General features: G+C 41.7%; 1 protein-coding gene across 2 annotated transcripts; it reads right to left on the bottom strand.

Moving 5' to 3' along the window:
* Window positions 1–329: 329 nt before the first annotated feature.
* Window positions 330–13,889, bottom strand: ammecr1 (AMMECR nuclear protein 1). 2 transcript variants are annotated; one of them, XM_079172241.1, is made up of 6 exons: window positions 13,292–13,889; window positions 7,894–8,004; window positions 6,533–6,647; window positions 6,198–6,288; window positions 5,977–6,073; window positions 330–5,301 (listed from the first exon to the last, which is right to left on the bottom strand). In XM_079172241.1, exons 1-6 carry the CDS (start codon window positions 13,786–13,788, stop codon window positions 5,187–5,189), a joined length of 1,026 nt encoding a protein of 341 aa, XP_079028367.1. In that variant the 5' UTR covers window positions 13,789–13,889; the 3' UTR covers window positions 330–5,186. The 2 variants fall into 2 exon arrangements, with proteins under 2 accessions (XP_079028367.1, XP_079028368.1); XM_079172242.1 differs by lacking the exon at window positions 7,894–8,004.
* Window positions 13,890–20,010: the final 6,121 nt, after the last annotated feature.

The following is a 20,010-nucleotide window of genomic DNA, read 5'->3' on the forward strand; positions in this document are numbered from 1 at the left end:
CGTTATTACGGATCCTATCGAGCATCGTCCTGTTTCATTTGAGGCCATTCGGCATCAAGCGCACACTGACCACTAACTGATCCGCATGGATCAAGCTGAATAGGAGCACGAATAAAAGGAAGCGTGAACTGTAAATGACCAAATGACATAATCCAGTAATCACTAATCAACTAAACACATTGATTTGGTGTTGAAAGTTTTCTGGATCTAAAATGTGACCCAGTCGCATTTTTCAAATTTTTAAAAAACCAAAATACTGTAGTTATCTGTAGGCGTGTGTGCTGAAAGAAAACAGAATGACACATGTTCTCTTTTCAGTTGATTTTTTATTGAATAAATGATTTTAAAAGGTAATAACAATGTTTAAAACTACATTATCTTCACAGCCATTGCTTACTCAGATAACCCATCGATATATATTCTTTCAACCCTCCCAACACTTTTCTTTTGCTTACATCTTTTTTTCTTTTTACTTTTTGTTTGTTTATTTTAGTTTTTTTTTTCTTTTGGAGTCATACTATCTTAATAAATGCCCATTTCAAATATTCTCACACTAACAGCAATTCAATAGGAAAGGAGAAAGGGTCTAGCTCTACAGGGGATGGATTTGAAGTTCCCAGTTCATATTATTCCATCAACATTTGTCAAGTTACTAAAGAAAAAAAATCAAAAGGAAAAGAAATTAAAATTGCTATGAGGAGTTACACCAGGCAACCCTCCCAGCCCACCAGGCCATTGCAACAGAAAAAGTCATTTTGTACAGCGACACGTCTTAGAAGTCAGTGTCTCAAAATTTCAGAACATAGAAAACCACTAAAATAATTTTGAAACTAGATCCAAAATATTCTTTTGAAAAGAATTTATTTTGATGTACAAAAACAGTCATTTTCTTTTTTTTCTTTGCTTTTTAGTTTGTTTTTTTAAATAAAAGCTTCAAACACAAGTTTATTGTAGTTCTTATTTCATTTGTCATTAATAATTCATTTATTCTTTTTTTGTTTATTTTTTTATTCATCTATCAGTGCGATTGTATACCAGTGCAGCTACTGGGTCCAGAGTAACGAAAACAGGCTTTTTCATCTTTAATGGCATAAAAAATAAGGAATCCATCTTTTATACAAAGTATAACTGCTGGTCTTTAGGGAAAAAAACATTTATAAACCCATAAAGCTAGGAGGCACACCATGGGATTTTCATTTTTGTAAATTATAGTAATACTAATAATTCTACTACTAATAATAATAAACAAAACAAGTACTGTAACCACAATTTACAACCATTTTTTATTAACCATCACTGATGCCCTGTACGGCTTCAGAGATGGACTCAATGAAAATTCATTGAAAAATTGGGTCGCTCAATAAGTCAGGACAGTTGAGAAAAAAAAGACGAAAAAAAAAGAAAAAAAAAACATTTTGTCAATTGCAGGGGTGTCTTTTGGAAGGACAGGAAGCCAGGCCTGAAGAGCAGCATTTGGGCATGGCCGCTGGCATCTTTGGTTCAGTCAAACATACGAAGGTAACATGAGCTTGAGCATTCCACGAAATATGAGAATGACCACACAAGGAATGCTGAGGCTGAACTCTATAACCCTGGTATGGAACCAAAACTCAATCTGCTACAACAAACTACACATGTTGCTCCACAGTATCCCATGAGGTATCAATGCTTTAAACAGTTAAAATCAGTACAGAAGCAGGACTATTTTCTGCGTTGTTCTACGTAAAACATTAGCTCTGCGTCCCGTTACAGGAGACGCTCACCTTCGACATTATAGTTCGAGGGGTCTGCGACGACCTCGGCAACGGGACCTTTTTTTTCGCTCGTCGACTAATCGAACCGTGCCTTTTACAGAGGTCATAACGATTGAGCAGCTAAAAAGGAAAACTGAGGATGCGCTCTGAAAAAAGCAGCATCCCACCTTCCCGGAGGAGGCCGACGGACACTACTGCTGCCGCTGTCTACCGGACAACACACCTTGACAAACCCGGCCGTGAGGTTGGGCCACAGTGTAGGGTGTAATCGAGGGGAGGGGAGGCTACGTGTGACTTCGTGTCCTTTCAAACCTGCAGGGGGTGTTGACTTGCACTGGTAGGATTTAAAAATAAAAATAAAAACACCTGTTGAACAGATCTGCATATATCAAGGATAGTAAAAAGGTAACACATGTAGGACTTTCTCTAAATATGTCACTGTTAAATCACAATGGCGGCCATTAACGGTACATTGCGCAGCCCCTATGAGGTGTTTGCTGCCGGGACCGTTTCCTTCTTCATTACCATGTGTTAGAATAGCAGTCTTGTTTTTTCCCATAGGGAATTGATCCCAAAGTTGCCCGCATCCGGTGAATGAAAGCCCAGAGGCTTGGGGCTACCGTTTGCATCGGTCACATCCTTCAGTTTTAAAAATGTGCCGTCACAACTGGATTCACAGCGACACACTCGGGAGAAAATCTTACATGCAGCATCTTTAAGTATGATATGATCAATGAGTCCGCATGACCAGTCACGAGCTGTGACCACCCCAATATGAGGTCCGATAGCACCATATTTGTCTTTTAAATCTCTTAATGGTTAATAAGAGCGTCTAAGCCATAGATCAAGCATATCATGGATAAAACCATAGGTCTCATACTCATACATACATGCAACTAAATACATTGCATGTGTATACAAAGACATATATGTAAAAGAGCATGGTCAATTTGGTTTTGCAGCAGAAGAAATTCAGGTTGTGCTGTGTTAAATGGACCGGGAAACGGAACGGCCGACTGCTCCTCCTCTTTTCCAGCTTTTGATGGTGCGTGTGCATCGTGAAAGCGTATATTTCTCCCGTGGGTTTCAAACATTTAAGGGGTAACGACACCACAGTGCCCGACATTGGTTTTAAGAGAATGTGTTTATGTGGGGCTTTCAAAAAACGAAAGAATTGAGGACCAGCAGCTGGGTAAGACGTGGGCAGACAGGAGAACTGCAGGCATACAGGAGCCCCCGTATGCACGAGAAGGTATTAGCATTCAAGTGAGGAACACAACATCTGAGGTCCTTTCCTACACTGTGGTGTGAAGATGGGGAGGCGGGAGCGAGCGAAACCCCGGGACAGAGGAGCAGTCGGAGCGTCATCCGTCGGTCCATCGTTTAACTAGATCATTCGTTTAAGGCAACACAACTTAAATCTGGGTCATTTCGGGTTACTGTGGATGGAGTTCCAAAAGCCCTTGACATTTTTTATTTATTTTTTTGCATAAAGAAAAATAACCTGTCAGTTAGTAAAGGCTGTTACCAAGAAAGACGTCGTGTAACGAGAACCTCTCAAAATCATTAGTCAGCAGAACTAAAGCCGAACCCAAAGCAGGCGGATCGCGGTGATCCTCGACAGTTCGAAACACTCGGGAACGTGAACTAGCCTAGTGTGTGCGTGTGTGTGGATGTGAACTCACAACAAGTAATCTGTGGATGAGAAATGGCTTCTTGAGTCCCAACAAAGCCCCGGCTTTTTATTTGTGGACTTTAACTGCAAGCCGCCGGGCCCCACGCAGAGATTCCACTCCAACTAACTCAACTGTGTTTGCTGTAACAGCTGACTAAACAGAACACAACTCCAAACGTTTCCTGCGCCGTGGACACACAGATCCAAAGGGTATCTCGCTGAACTGCTGAGTAAATCAACTTGCTGCATCGCAGTAACTGCCTCAGGATCTGACGAGCACGACGACAACGTGTTCCTAAATGACACCAACGTGTTAGCTACATCCCTCGCTTTGTGACGAGTGAGTGACAAATGGTTCGCTATAATCTGAAAAGGCAAGACAAAGTTTTCACGACGACAATACGGGCGATGTGGTCGGCATCCGACTGGAACCGGTGGGTTTGACTGGTGTCAGTTTGCATTCAGATTGAAGACCCTTTATATATATAAATATATTAGAGGTTAGCAACAAAGTGGTGCCGAATGCAAACAGGTTACTATTACAAAGTGTGGAATAAAAAGAGAATATGGCTTTAGCTGTAGCATGTCCCTGTCAAGTGACTCCCTGCCAGTAAACTCAGAAACCAACAGACAGTCAATTCAAATGAAAGCACTGCTCATGCAAATTCTTTTTTTGTTTTCCCCCCTAGGGACCTGTAGTTGCGCCTGCTCACCCTCTCCAGTGCGAGGCACTCAAGATCCACTTTTACATTAAGAAATGCCCCGCCCTGACGTGATTATCCTCAGACAAAATGGCTTCCTCCGCAGACTACCGTACATTTAAAAAAGTTAAACAAAAAGAGGGAGAGCGGCTGGAAGCTCTAGCCAAACAAACTCAGTCCGATGTGTACAGGTTCCACCACAAAACACTACAAATACCGAGGAGGGGATTTTCAAAAACAAAATCTCTCTGTGGGGAATCTTTAGGTAAAAATCCAATTTCTAATTCACTCTACTGGTTTTTATCTTGTGGCAGACCAATATCTATACCCACACGGGAAAACACACACACGACAGAGCTCAAACAATACACACGACCAGCAAAAGGGCATCACAATCCCACAATCCCACTATCTAGACTTTGGAGTATACAGATCCCGATATATAGTTCCAACTACAACACTACAAGAGTTAACAAGGCTCAACAGTCCATCACTTTTTTGTGTTTTTTTTTGTGTTTTTTTGAGAGGAGTCAGAATAGAGACGACACAGCCTTTGAGAACTGCAGTTGCCTTGCTACATGGCATACATGTCTGGATAGTAAGTTAAAGAATAGGAAAAAATAAGATTTTTATTTTTATTTTTAGATAATGTAAAATTGTAGCAAAGCCTAAACAATATAAGCGCGAGACTAATCCACCGAAAAAGACTTCCTTCCATCCACAGAATCAAACACCGGATTAGGTTTGCTGAAAAGTATCTAATAGTCGTTTAATTTTCAAAAAAATGAATAGATAGGGGCGTTGTAGATATTGGTATACATATGCTGCAAAAACATAACCACGGGCGAAGAAACAGAAATGCGGATTTCTTGCCAGAATCAAATGATGCTTCGTTGCCACCCGTTGCCATGTCAACGTCTGAGAGACGGCCAGCATGGCAACGGAAACTATCATCATAAAATGGTACAGTAGTAGAAATAGCTAGACCAGGAGGGGGCGGGCTCTCCTGGGAAAAGGTCCGCGGAGAGGTCCAATGATTGGTCATGCGGCTCGCTGTCAGGAATAATGGTTGTAGGGTGGTAGAGGGTGCCCAATGCCATTCTGGTAGTGATGGTGCTGGCGGTGGGCGATGTACTCTGCATAACCCATTGTCATCTTCTCGCTACGGTACCTGAGGATGAGACAGGATGTGTTGGTGAAGGCTGGCTGACGTTAACGGTAGGAAAGCTAGGATCAGCCACGATCCGCACCGAAACACAGGACCAAGACACGTCTGTCTAAACAACTAAGATTTCTTATGAGTGCTGCACATATTCAGCATTGTCTGTCTTTTTTTTTTCTTCTTATAAAGTATCAAATTGATGTAGCACAAGCAGAGATATCATCTTTTTAATTCAATCCATTCTTCTTCCTACATTACCCATAATGCAACTCGACTGTACACAGTTCATTTGGGTGAGTTATTGTAACAGGCTACAGGGGACTGGTATGCTCTTCTTTCTAACTTTGATTTCACACAGCTGCCTCGGGAGCGATATATACTATTTATTGCTTAATATTTCACAAATGGAGTAAATATGTGTACAATCTATGGAGTTTCCCTTTAAGGGCGAAGGCTATATTATATGCTCAAATCTTTAAGTTCAGTTTAATAAATTCTGCTTGGCTGGCAAAACCCTCCATACATATTTATATAAATTTATCAGTGACTTTGGTCCACTCAGGTGAAGTTTTAGGACTTTCCCGTCCTATTTTCGGGGACATGGTTCTAAATGAATGTATGTGGAAAACAGAGTATACATCAGACACACCATGTCTGTGGGTAATACAGTTAGTGCAATCTTACCTGGTTAACTTAATGGTCTTCCTGAAGTCGTTTGTGATGGGAGCTTTGTAACCTCCCTTTCGTAGTAAGGAATCTATGGTTTGAATGTGGTCCCAACCTTTGTAAAATAAGAGTTTAAATCTCTTTACACATTGCTGAAAAATACACAACGGGCACAACATACACTGTCTTTTTTATAAAGCAGATTAGGCTGACATGTCAGGGGCACAAACGGATCTTACCTTGCTCCTTTGCAACCTCTGGTAGATAGGTGGCGGTGCGCTTTGATCCTTTTTCATTGAAAAACTCTATCCTAATACCGTGAACACCCACCTAGAATTCAAGAAGGACACAGTATGTTTAACCTCGTACATCGCTCTGTCGAACAAAGTCAAAGTTGTAAAGTGAACAAGCTTTAATCCAATATAGACAACAATGTTTTTGCATTTGTTCAAATAGGTCACAGCATGATTAGAATTTAATATTGAAAAAAAAATGTAACCTCAATAAAATGTGGAGGAGCTGCTGTGTATTAATTTGCAGAAAGACCTTTTTTTTTTTACAAACCATGTCTTACCTCCCAGTCAAGGTAATCACCGACGTCTTCAAAGTTGGTGAGAAGAGACACTGAGCAGAAGAGGCGAGGCAGCTCATCCCTTGTCATGGGGGGGAAGCGGCTGTCTTTAAGGGCACTGCGGGAACAGAAGCACAAGGAAAACACCGTCACAAGACGTCCAATGGTTTGAAAATGCAATACACTCATAACTTCATTTTTTTTTTTCATACTACGGGCAAATTTCCAACATGTCATGATGGATCAACGATGCCTCGTCTCAGCTATAGATTGACCTATGGACATACAGAGACCAGCGTGTTCACAGCACGGACTCTGACCGTGGCTGCTGAGCTGCCGTTTGTAATGTGTATATTTGCACACAGCACCGGTAGGAGACTGTGTTTACATACATGTGACACGTCAGCGGTGTCTGCCCTCAGGTCAAAAAATGCTGGTGAAGAAATTCCACAGCAGGTACTTGCAGACAGCCATGTGTACACCGAAGACACTCTCGTTCTCGCTTTGTTTGTTAGACGTAAATATCAGTAAGTAGATTTCTAACTGAAACACTCGACCACCAAAGCCAAGTAGCGCCCAACCGGCGTTCAACCCACCAGCCGGATGAACCACCAACGTGGGTTTAACCCGTGTCACTGCGTTTGTCTGGACTTCCCAAATACAACTACACCAGGACTCTTTTATTATCACAGCTTTACATTTTTTTTTTGGTATTAAAACATATTTACAACAGTCCATACATTACAGTTATAGTTGAGTACATTTCATTTGTGCCACTGCCTGTCGTTTTAAAATCTCATGACTGCCAGTTCATCGACACTAAAGTATTTTTGGCATCTTCTACATCACATCAGTGTTGATAAACTGTGTTGCCAGCATACTGTAACTGCAGTTTGTCTGACTATTAAAGAAAGTGCTTACACATAAACAGTAATCTGTATCCACTTGTCTAAATAAGTATATGTCAAAGGAAGATGGTTAATGGAAAAACCTACTTAAAAAGACATGAATAACTTTTGAATATTTTTTTTTGAAGCCCCAGGACCTGGGATCAATGGAGATACGCGCTCCACACAGCGTTACAGCGAGCTACATGAATGAAACAGAACAAAAAGTAAATACTATAAGAAACAGAAATTGTGTTGGGTTTTTTTGCACTCATGCACAGGCAAACTGTCAGTTCCGGGGGTTATTTACTACTACTACTGTTGGTACAAAGTCACCCTTGTTGGGGGTCTAAAATTCTAATATCCCTGTTGTTCACTTTAATTCACTTTAATTTACTACTACTTCACTTTTGTACCATTGCAGCAATCGGTCTACAGCTTGGAAACATAGAAAAGTGACTTTGTATTGTTGCTTACCTGGTAAGGGTGTACTCCCTGAGTCCTGAGTGCAGATTCATGGCAGAAAATGTACCTATACAACCCCTCAACCGCTTGTCTCTGCCTATTTTCCATGTGACAAACAGCGGGCTGAAAAACAACAAGGAACCATGTTTAAGCAGCTGAACTTTGAATAACGTGCACATCCATTGTACATTCCTGTAGGACACAAAAGTTGGTTAGTAGCACATATCGGTCGATTCTGATTTCACAGCTGTTGTTCACTTTTGGTGGAATATGCACAATTGTCTTGGATCAGCTTTAAACATTGGGCTGTGTATTCTTTTTAAAGTAACCTTTCATGAAGAGGGATTTTCCAACTTTTTTATTCTGCAACCGCTTCTACAAAAGCATGTAAATTAGCCTAGCATATTGATCACATTAATAATACCTGACATGATTGGATATAAAAATGACATGTCTTCATTAACAAAACGAGTTAATGACAATGAATAACCCAATAAATAATGCATAACAGAACCCAACAGTTCTCCAGCACAGTATACGATGATAACAGGTCAAAGCTTTCTCATTTGTGTTTGCGATAAGTAATGTTCACTGCCTGGTGGAGCAAACACAGATGTACCCATTATAATGGTCTACACTGGCTGCATAACTCCTGCTTCAATGCAACCGAAAGTGTATTTTTTTAATGTTTCAGTGTACTCTCTGCCACAAAACTACAATGATTGTGTATTTTGTTGTGTGTCGTCAAGATGCTTCAGATCCACTGTGACCCTGACCGCTTCTGCCCGGGTTGCTCGACAGTAAATTGAAGATTTGATTTTTGATCTCCACTGCGGGAAGTTAATCCCACTGATTTACTGTCGCTTGTCCTCTGATGCCAAGTAATGCCTAGTTCACGCTACACGACATCAGCCCAGATTCTCCACTCGCCGACAGTTTTTGGAGCTCCCGGACAAAAGTCTCAGATCAGAGGCAAATCTAGTAAAGACGTCTGGAAACGGGCTATTACGTGAACCGACGAAATCAACAAGATTAACTACGCTACGCCCGTATTGCATGTGTGAACCTCTGTCGCTGGTCAGTCATGCAGTTTGAAAACCACACACACTCCAAGACTCCCGATTACAGAGCAGCAAATTGTGTGGACGGACCAGCGATCTGACGACTTTGGAGGTCGCGTAGTGTGAACTTGGCTTAACATACCATAGTAGGGCTCCACTCTTTCCTCCCTCCCTTTAAAATGAGCACAAGTCCAATTTAAAGGACATCAGTTAAATTCAAATTCAGCTGAACACCTTCATATTTCAGCACAGTGATTCATTCTTTGGTAACCGATTATTTAACGTAAACAAGTGTTTTCTTCAAAACTAAGACCCTTGTGACAACGCATAGAATTTCTTTTTTAATTATAAATGGACCAATACGAAGCCTCTGCGTTTTCTGTAGGTGGGACTACTTATTCAGCTACTTGGTGATCTTTTTTTCTTTCTCTCTTCCTTTATGAATGAAAATGAAACCTTTTAAAGAGAAAAGGGGGGGGGGGGGGGGGGGAGAGCTTAGTGTTTTGCTGGGTAAGAAATGTTCAATACCAGAACCAATACTGATACTTCAACACTTGCTCATCTATGATGTTTTGGGTTTAATCCTTTAAGTCTTGTGCTATAACTGTTAAAAAAAGGCTTTGAAAGTCCAATTTTACAAAAAGAAACATACATGAGACATTTTCTCTTTGAACATATCTTACATTTTATTTTTAGCTTCTTCACATATGAAACAACTGTTTTACAAAACCAAAATTTCGATTTCTGACTCAAAGTTCCAGTAATTAAAAAAAAAAAAAAAAAAAAAGATAATTACAAAGGAAAAAAAATTACAGCTACAGACAGGCCATCAGTGCAAATAGTCTCATGAAAAACGCTGCTGTTTCTAATGGCCACCGCTGTAGACTTTGATGTCTTACAGGAGTTTCACCCAGCAGTTCCTCAGAGAACCTGTGCATGGTAACTGTGCTGTGGCTTCATTATACCTTTCCTGGAACATCTCCTCCAGCAAGGAAACGCTGGTGTCTTCTGGTGTTGTCGTCAAAGAGGGGTGACGACAGAGGAAAGAGTCGACGTAGAAAAGACAAGATTGCTAGTGTTCACCAATTGGTAGCACAATGGATGAGATAACATGTATTAACAAGGTAGCATGTTTGCTAGCTAGTTTTTAACTTCTGAATTGCAATCTTCGACTTTGTTTAGCTTAATAAAGCTACAAAATGTAAGTAGCTTACAATATACGTATCTATGTTAGCAAGCATTAGATTATAGAGTTATCAATTAACATTACCCAACAAGACACTACATTTGCCTTATCAAGTTATACAACCAAAGTCATCCAAAGTAAGCTAGCTAAATTAGCTGTCGAGATATGCTAACGTACCTGCAGCAGCGCTAGCTGGCTAGCGTGGTCCGTTGGGTCTTCTTGAGGCAAAAAGTTAAGAAATGTCTGCTTCTTGAAGCATCTACCTTTGCGCATATATTGACTCACAGCTCTCAGTGTGTGCTTTTTTAAAATTACTAAATACCAACAGCCGGTCTAAACAGCAAAAACACTGCTCAAGGGGATCCACAATTGCAATGTGTTCACCATTATGACTTAAGATAAAGAGCACATTTATAAAAAGCAAGAGCTCCTATTTCTAAATTTGAGTACCACTGTCTCCCAAAAAAGATCACGAGATGTTCCCGATTTGAGGCCGGGACTTATTTACCGGCTAACTTTTCAGAGCACTGTGTCTATGTCAAATGTTGGGAGTTGTTCTGAGCATTTCAATAATTCATTCTGACAAGGCCCCCAAGTCAAGGGCGTGTCGAGGACGCCACAGACCAGAATTTGTGAGTTTCTAAAACTTATGGGAGTTTTGACATTGGCCTACTACATTTTCTAATCATGACTGGCTGGTTGGCTTTAGACCTTGGTTTCTATATGGTGACGTTACAATTCTCTTAGAGAGTTTGGGATGTTCAGATTTTGCATGATCAGAACTTAAATGGTTGTGTATGTTTAAATATATATATTTCTAGAGCATCCAATGGCTTTCTGAGCCTTTTCTGAACACTTTCCCTATGTCGCCGCTTGAGGAGACTACACACACTCACACTTTACAGTGTTCTAATGATGACAGAAAAAATACAAAAGGGAAATTTACAAGTCTACATAGCAACATGGTCTTTTTTCAACATCATTATATTAATGATCTGTTACGATCAAAAGGAGCTATTACAGCTCAACAGTAAGCTATTATTGTACTATTTAGAAAGTCAGCAGCATTAATATTTATGAAGGCTTAATGATTAGCATGGAGATTGGGACTGGGCCATGAAGTAAGGGTCCTCAAAAGCAAGTTTTAAATGGTGCATTCATTAATAGAGGCAGCCATGTATTGAATCCAGAATGTATGAAATGTTTGCTATCCATTTCTCCATTATCCGACACATTTTTGGTTATTACCGCCGACACCAAAAATGCGGTGCAGCGAGCTCCACTCTGTCTGGGACATGTCAAGTTATTGTTTGGCGTTTGCCACATCACTGTCAGTATTGAATGGTTCTCATATTTGAATGTGTAAAGTTTTTTGTCTGGAATTTGCTGAGGTGATTTTAAGTTGACACTAGATAAGAGATGTTAGTGTGGTAGTTTTTTAAGGATACACTTATAATCAAAGGCTCCAATGTGTTGCATTTTCCTCAAAGGGTTAACATGCCAGAAGGTCATCATGCTGTGTATATTTCCTTATCTTTGGTATTGAAAAAAAAAAACTGACATGAGTGTGTGCGAGTTAAGATTCAGACAGGGGCTGCACTGTTAGGCATGCCATATAGCATGATTTCTTTTCTGAGATGGTTATAGTACCTACATATACAGTGTGTATGAGGGTTCGTTGCCCATAATAGATAATTATTACCTGCAAACGCCCTGAGAGTGTTGAAACTGTTTACATAGATACACCAATTCACAACCTATCATAAGCATCTGAAATGTATGAAACATCTTTAGTGTCATCATGGTGACGTGAAAGAGTGCCTGTCACTTAAATGTGTTACATGACAGTAGAAAGACATTTAAAAACCACACAAAAAGCATTTCCTGTGACTGTTTTGACCATGCTGATTGATGAATTTAAACATGGTCCCTGTCATTCCAAAGTGTCTTTTCTGGTCAATACACAGGAATAGTAAACTGTAATTGCGATCCCTTCAGTGGCTCGAAATGTAAGTAAAACGCCTGCAAAGTCATTTGCTATCACATTACAACGCTCGACTAAGGTGGGGTCAAAATGTTTCAGTGGAGGGCGCAGGAGTGCTGTTACCGGCAGGAAACACATGTATTAATCTTACTGTAAATTTGCTCATAATACTACAAAAAATCGTTTTCAGTGAATGCTTTAAATTATTAAACACTATATGTGGTTGTTATATTTAACAGTGAATGTTGCATAATGGAATGCTTGGGACTGCTTAGTACTTAGCAAGAACCACATTTTCTTTGTTGGTTTGTGCTAAAGTCGGTTAACGTTAGTGTCCCTTAATTCGACATCACACTTGACGTTACCAAACAAAACCTGCTGTAAACCGCGCGAGTAGTATGGCCGGTTATCTGCTCGTGGTAACAGAGAGACTTTGAAGACATACACTGTTAAATTAATTAATTAACGTTACCGCAAGCCCATTGGTGCTTCGTTGCTAAGCTAATGTAGCTCGTAGCTAACACCGCTAAGCCTGGTATGTGGCAATCCAGAGTTCATTGAGGGCAACATAAACGATTAAGACTTATAATTTAACTTTTCATGTTTAGCATTTTCGTGGTTCAAGTGTTATATCTTAACTAGCAACACCGCTTCAGTTGAACCGAAAAATATGATGTTAGCTTCCTCGTTCCACCCTTTCTTTTAAGTGTTAGCGGCTAAGATAGCTAACGTTAGTGGCAAACAGGCTTAACGTTAGCCAGTGTTATTCGAGTTACACAACCAGTATCGCCATAAAGAATGTCACCAAGTAATCTTAGCGACGGAAAATCTTAAAGTAGATCAGAGTTCTTCATTCGGGGATAGGTGACATAGCATGGTAATATCATATATCATTCATTTTAACGCTAACGTTAGCATAGCGCCGCTGCGGGCCAGTGCCGACAGGCTGTTCGACAGGCCGCAAATTCCAACTTGGCCAAATTAAGCTCTGATCGCGAGCTTTTCACATCAAATTCACTGTAAGTAAAATGTTTTTTCGATGTGACAGTTTGTGCCCTTAACACCGAAGTGGCATCCAGAGGCAATGCCGTCAACTGTGCTGCAAAATACATTTGTTTAGAGATTACAATCAACGAGCTTTGACATGCAACAAAACAACAAAAGACAAAAAATACTCACTAGGGATCATTTGTAAACCTGGGTGTTCTCGGAGGTTGGTATCCGTACAGATGGCAATAAAGCACGTCAAAACAGAAGCAGCACATCTCCGCCGAGACGACCATTTTTCTGCCGCCACTTCCCGAACCAGGTCCCGAGCTGATATTCGGGGAGAGGCCGGATGAAGAGTAACCGGCCGGGGCTGTGGACAGAGCGTTCGTGCCGCTGATACCGCCACCACCACTACCGCCACTACTACTACTGCTGCTGCTGCTAACGTTACCCCCGGGTCCCCCCAGGCCGTTGGATCTGCTCACGTTCGCCGCTGCTGCAACGGTGGCTGAGGAGCCAATCCCCAACTCCGAGCCACAATGTCCGGTTCCTGACACCCCGCTTCCCGCCCCCACCCCGCCGGGACCCCCCGACCCGGGCGATCCCGACAGTTTCTGCTTCTTCACCCCGCAGCACCCGGCCGCCATCTTGGAACAATCTGCACCGACACACCGCTTCCGACCCATAACCGTCACCGCGGGAAGGGTGGGGGGGGACGCCGAGCAGACGTAGAAATCCCACTGCGCTGATACGTGTGACGGACAATACTCCACTTTCACTCTTTTATTTTTTTGTCGGACGACGAAATAACCGATGTGGTGAGAAGACTGCAATGTCACCCTAGCGTTGCCTTTAAAAATGCGTGACTTTGCTACGCATAATCCATAGCTGGACGAGCGTTTTTTCCTCGAGTAGTAAGCCAGTCCAGCTTTGGACCACGGTGTTCCAGTGGATCACCGATAACGCCAAGTCCAAGCCAAATATCCACCCCTTTTCCTGAACACGACACCAGCCGAGGCGATATTAGTCAGTTCCCCTTAAAACATACGAGTTCAGGGAGTACACAGTCGGAACAGGCCGCAGATGACAGTAGTCGGGCGGTCCAGATGTGAAGCCGACAGCCAGTGCGCTGTAGCCCAGCCGCACACCTCTTCAAGTGGAAGCCGGGAGCTCGAGTACGCAGGACCCATAAGCTTCAGCACGAATTGCGCACAATGCCTTGTACAGCGTAGCTTCTCATTGCATCAGCGTGTTTTGCCACTGCCTCACGAACTTCTAATTGCACAACAGGCCCAGTATGTTGGAATATTCCGGACGCTGGGATAACGCAGAGTAAAATGGCATCTGACAATGCGGGGTTATATGGCACAATGAAACGCGTCAGCGCCGAGCAAGTCATTTCAGTAACGTTAGCCCACAGTTTGCACCTGCATGATGCCTGTTCTTGGACCTGGTTTAAAAAATAGGAGAAAAAAAATACCAATGCCAGCTCCGCGTCAAATGTAGAACTGAAAGTTTTCAGCGTAGGTTTGTTTGGAGGCTGTCATCCGTTCATGGGGATACATATAGAAGAGCATTCTAGTCCGCGAGCCGTGAGAAATCCTCCGGGTTTGGCAACCCTCGCTCCGCACCCGCCTCTCAGCTGCTACCATTCAGTGCTGTTCGGGTGAAAACCTTGTGATCAGCCCGTGTGTGTGCACAAGCATCGGTGTCGTCTGCACGCCGGAAGCGGATTCAGAAAGTGCGTTGCGCCCAGTTGCTACACATCCTGCGTAGATACTTCTGGGGGTATCAAATGTGCAATTTAGAATACGTGTACGGGGCCGTGGAAGCATGCGCGCTCCCGACGGTTATACGCGTGCATGGAGAAGTATCGGTATCCCCGAGATATTAAAGGCACGGAGGCCAGCGCTGGGCTATTCTTTATATTTTCCTTATTAGTCCTGTTAAGGGAATTGTCTTTGCATTTCAGTAAGCTGATTTATCACTTCTTTTATTTGAGTCTCTATGGGTTCAAACAAAGGTTACAGACTCAGGCACTTTCTTTTTAAACTGTTAAAGTAATTTGTTTTATTTTGGGTTCATTCCAAGGGTCTTGCATGACATCTTGTATATATGAAATTGGCCTGTCCCCCCCCCCCCCCCCCCCCCCCACACACACACACACACACACACACACACACACACACACACACACACACACACATTCTGCAGCCCTACCTCTCATCAGAAATAAATGTGTCAATGAAGAGAAGAGTTGTCTAAATGTCAGTGATTATTACACGTATCAGCTGATGATGATCGTGCTCTGACTCATGATGACGGGTAAAACATCATTCAATTGAAATAGTAAAATTCCCTTCAGGGTGTGTTTTCTTCCCCTCCCATGCATTCAAAAAACGTATGTAAACAGTTATACCTGCACTTAAGTGTATTAGGTTTGAAGCACCACTGCCAAAGACACATTTTCCTCCTGTTATACAGATTCAAGGCACAAATGAATATGACAGTTTGTTTTCCCATACTTGTTTTCAATTAATGGGCCATTTGTCAGGAGAAGTATATTTGATCATAACTCATCCTTCTTCGAGGTTTATGGGCCAACTTGATTTAAAAACTTGGGCAAAGCTGCATACTTTGGAAAACATTTTTTTTTAGGCCCAGACAGTGTTTAATGTCCAAACGATCATCAGTATTCAAACCTCTCAGAGGAAATTATCTCAGAGGAAGGTGCTCCCTGTGGCTCAGCCTTTAAAGCCTCACTGACGGAGGACGATCTGGTGGTATGTTAATGTTTACAGTAGCCTGTAATATCCTCAGTGCTATCTGCTTTATATGTGCTGTTGATTCTCAAAACAGAACCAGCGGCAATCAAACTGATGTAAACAACTGCACTATTGCACTGCCAAAATAGTGCTTGAGCTTATATTAAACATGTCTTTATGTTCATTCAGCATCCATTTGCTTTGTCTTTATTCCCACTTAATGTCGAGTCCAGACATGTTTGAGTTCATCATCTAGGCCAGAGCAGTAAAGAGCAGGCCACAGACCCCCCCTCCCGTGAGCCTGGCTGACTCAGCGTGAGGCTTCAGGCCTGTTTTAAAATGTATAGCTAATTATTGTTGGCTCTTGTGGATATTAACTGAGCATCTGCCTGGTAACGGGCCTCTTTGAGCAGACCAAATTACATCTTAGGCTTTATTTAGTTCAAGCAACCATCATTCTCCTGCATGAATCACTTCCCCGCATGTTTTCTGTTTGACTTCATATTGTATATTGTATCTTCAAGTTGTCACACACATTTTCTACATGAGGGAGAAACAAACAGCGACTTACTGCCATCACAAAGTATTTGTCGGGTTCGATTCGTCGAGAGGTTGATCAATATGTCTTCTCTCTCCACTTGTTTGCAGTAAAATGACAAACTGACCAGCAGCACCAGAGTTGAGAGTGACATGAGTTCTAGAACATCATCATGATGCAATGTGTTCTGCGATGTGTTCAGAATATGCAAATTAGGTACATTTCACCCAACTCAACCACGTGAGAACAATTTATTCAATGTAAACAAGTACATTTTGATTTATTATATATTTTTATCAAAAAAGTCTTGGTTTAGAGCGGTCACAAATCATTTCTTAGTATATAATGTCTTCAACCTGCAGTAATGCTCCAACTCATCTGTGACCATGATAATCCCTTACATTGAATATACAAGGTTTTTACAACACAGTGATCAAATATTATGTGTGTTAGTGGCTAAAACGTTCCTTTTAGAGAATAAAGTGAACCTAAAACTGAAGATTTTTACATTCAAAGGTAGAAACCAATGTGTCAATCAACACAAATACAAGGTTTTCAGCTGTGAAAAACCAAAAAGCTTACCTTCATCACTATGACTACTTTAACCTTCAGCACTTCAGTCATTTGCCACGCACAATAACACATTCAATATGATTGAGTGACGCATTACATGAAGTAATAGTCATTTTTTTTGCTTTATTAAAGGGGGAAATAGGCACAAAGTAAGTGGGTTGACAGTGACAGACGAGAGTAACAAAATGCTAAATCCATAGCATGGTCTTTTTAGCTATAGCCGTGCGAAGCTAGCAAGTCAGCTATCTAGCTAACTAGCTAAGTTGGGCACAGGGTGCAACTGTGGTAATTTGGTAAATAATAAATATACTTTAATACCAAAGTATTAACACTCTGTCTTCAGTACACTCCACTGTGGCCGTTGTAGACTGTAACTTGCAGCAACGAGCTGTGGCTCGAGAACTTTCCAAAATGTGAAGAAACAGTCACAATGAGTGACTCTGTGGTTGTTCCCAGTCTGTAACTGGAGCGGGGCAACCACATCCTGGTGGTCAAGTGGGGCAAAGACCACATCCAAGGCTTCAACTTCCACGTCAACGTCCCATGATGCACCAAGAAACCCGCCCCGCCAAATCTTCCTGAACCATTTTGCATCCCCGTTTGAGTGGACAACATACTTGCACTGCAAGTTACTGTCCAATGAACAAGGTGCTTAGTAACGTTATGTGTACATTTTACTTTCAGATGTCTCAATCTGCCAAACTGCCCCATCAAAAAAGTTTAAAAAGCAGACTTCATTATGTTAGCTACTTTACACAGATTGCAGTTTTTTTTATCATGAATTACATTTTCCACAGTTAATTGAAAACCCCATCATAGAACGTTGAGCTCGGCAGAGCCGAGGTACTGGTATGTACACATGGCTTAGTGCAGCTGAGCAGAGTGTATCCTCTTTAAAAAACCCATTCATGCACCCATTGGATTTTAGGCATGGATGATTGCAATGTGTTCCACCCCGAGTAGAGTGTCTTTTGAAACTACAACAGGAAAGAGGGAAGCAGAGTGCTCTTCCTCCCATTCCAGCGACAGAATCAGAGCGGGCACTGCTGTTCAAGGTCACGGTAGCTTCACAAGCCAAATAGGCGGAGCTGAGAGCATTATTCTTGCCATTACAATCTTCCTATTTAGGAAAAGTGCCCACATGCACAATCATCACTTAGTGTATATATGGAGACAGTAGACCGGTTTGTTCCATTCATTCGCTTTGCGTTCTGTTATTGGGAGCAGAGATAATCGGGCATGTTGCCATTGGTTCTTGTGGTGGAATTTCCCGTAGCAGCAGGACTCACTCGCCTCTGTCTCTGTGTACAGTAGCTGACTGAAGACAGCGAGTGAGACATACTCACGATGACTCAAATAAACAGGATGTTCAGTAAAACTTCAGAGGTGCAGGAATGTCACTGTTTTACTTATACTGGCTATAGTATCGATATCAATGACCCAGTGATTACTTCTCCAGTCTCCTGCTAGGAGTACTGGATACCAAAAGAATAATTTACTTTTGGCCAATCTCATGTTTCAGCACAAAATGTCTCCACTCACTCCAGTTTCAAGGTCTCATGGATTCCCTCCACCTTGTGTATTATTATTATTACCTCTATGGTTTCAACTGCTCAGCAATGGCTGATACATAATCTATATGATGGATATTCAAGCCAGCAACCAGCGTCAAAACACATTTCGACAAGAATTTGCAACGTGATGACATGAGACATGTCAAAATGTCCCTCCCATAATCTGCTCATACTGTGAAAATGTGACTTCATTGTTTTGTGTGTGTGGGTCCGGCAGCCTCTTTCACAGGAGGGGTGGAGGCTGAGTCAGACATCTGTGTTGGAGAGGATAAGCTCTATCGGTGTTGTTGCAGCTCCCCGTGGTGACAAGGTTGATAAAAATCATGGATTGCATATAGGACCAACAGTGCTGTGGTGCTCTGTTACTTGTGGAAATCATCTTTTGGTGGATTTTCTGGAAACCACTAACGCAGTTTATCAGAAGCACACAACTGTAACACGAGTCCACGCTCTTGTCTTCTGGCGGTTTATTGCCTGCTTAGCTCTCTCTTCCCCGCAGAAACCCTCGTCACTTTATCTGGACTCAGATGCTTTCCCCTCTGGCTCTCGGTGTAATGGCTTCTCTCTTTCATCCAGAACAGAGAGTCACTCCCCATTTTCCATCATAGGGCTGAAAACTCATCTCATCAAGAGGGATGTCATGTCACCAACTCAGCTTCCCTTCTGCCGTATTGTCCTCCTCTAAAAGCAATTATTCGAAGCAAAAAATAAATCTCTCCTGAGCTTTTTTTATTTCTTAACATAGCATGTCGTACACAATTACTGATTCACATGCTGTCTGCTGCAGCGTTGTTTTGATGCTTGTTCTCTCGATTCTCTGTATCACACCCTTATTTTGAATTGCAATAACGACCATTTGAATTGAGATGTAGAAAATACAGTCACTGTCAGGTATAGCGATAGGGATTCACCTCCTGTCTTCTCTCTGTCTCACGTCATAGAATTGTGGATTGTTGGTGTATTCAGCTTCCAAGTCACCAGAGAGGCTTCAGTGAGGTAGATTTAACCTTACAAGCTTGCAAAACAAAAATCCATAATTTAGTCCACTTGAATAATAGAATGCATTAAAATTATATAAATGGCCTTCGGTTCACGAAATGATCATTAATCTAATATGTGCTCAGCTCATTTGGACAAACATTTGAATGCTGAATCATTTAGGACAATGGATGATTTGTTTCAACAGTCGGAATTAATCGAGCCCTTTTGAGTTTTTGGTCCTCAAAACCTTGATGAATTGTTTTAGAACCCCCTCCTTTATATCCAGTTGAGTGAATGCACCAAAAGATCAGGAATCTGTGTGAAGAAGAGAAGAGTGAAGGAAAATAGGTGAGAAATAAATAAATTACAGGCTGAATGCATGTGTCACGTGTGACGTAGAGTAAAATGATCAAGGTGAACGGTTAAGGCAGCAATGTGTTGTTGTTGTTTTTATTTGTTGCGGTATTGTACAAATAC

The sequence above is a fragment of the Pholis gunnellus genome, assembly GCF_910591455.1.
Source record: "Pholis gunnellus genome assembly, chromosome: 13".
Taxonomy (NCBI): domain Eukaryota; kingdom Metazoa; phylum Chordata; class Actinopteri; order Perciformes; family Pholidae; genus Pholis; species Pholis gunnellus.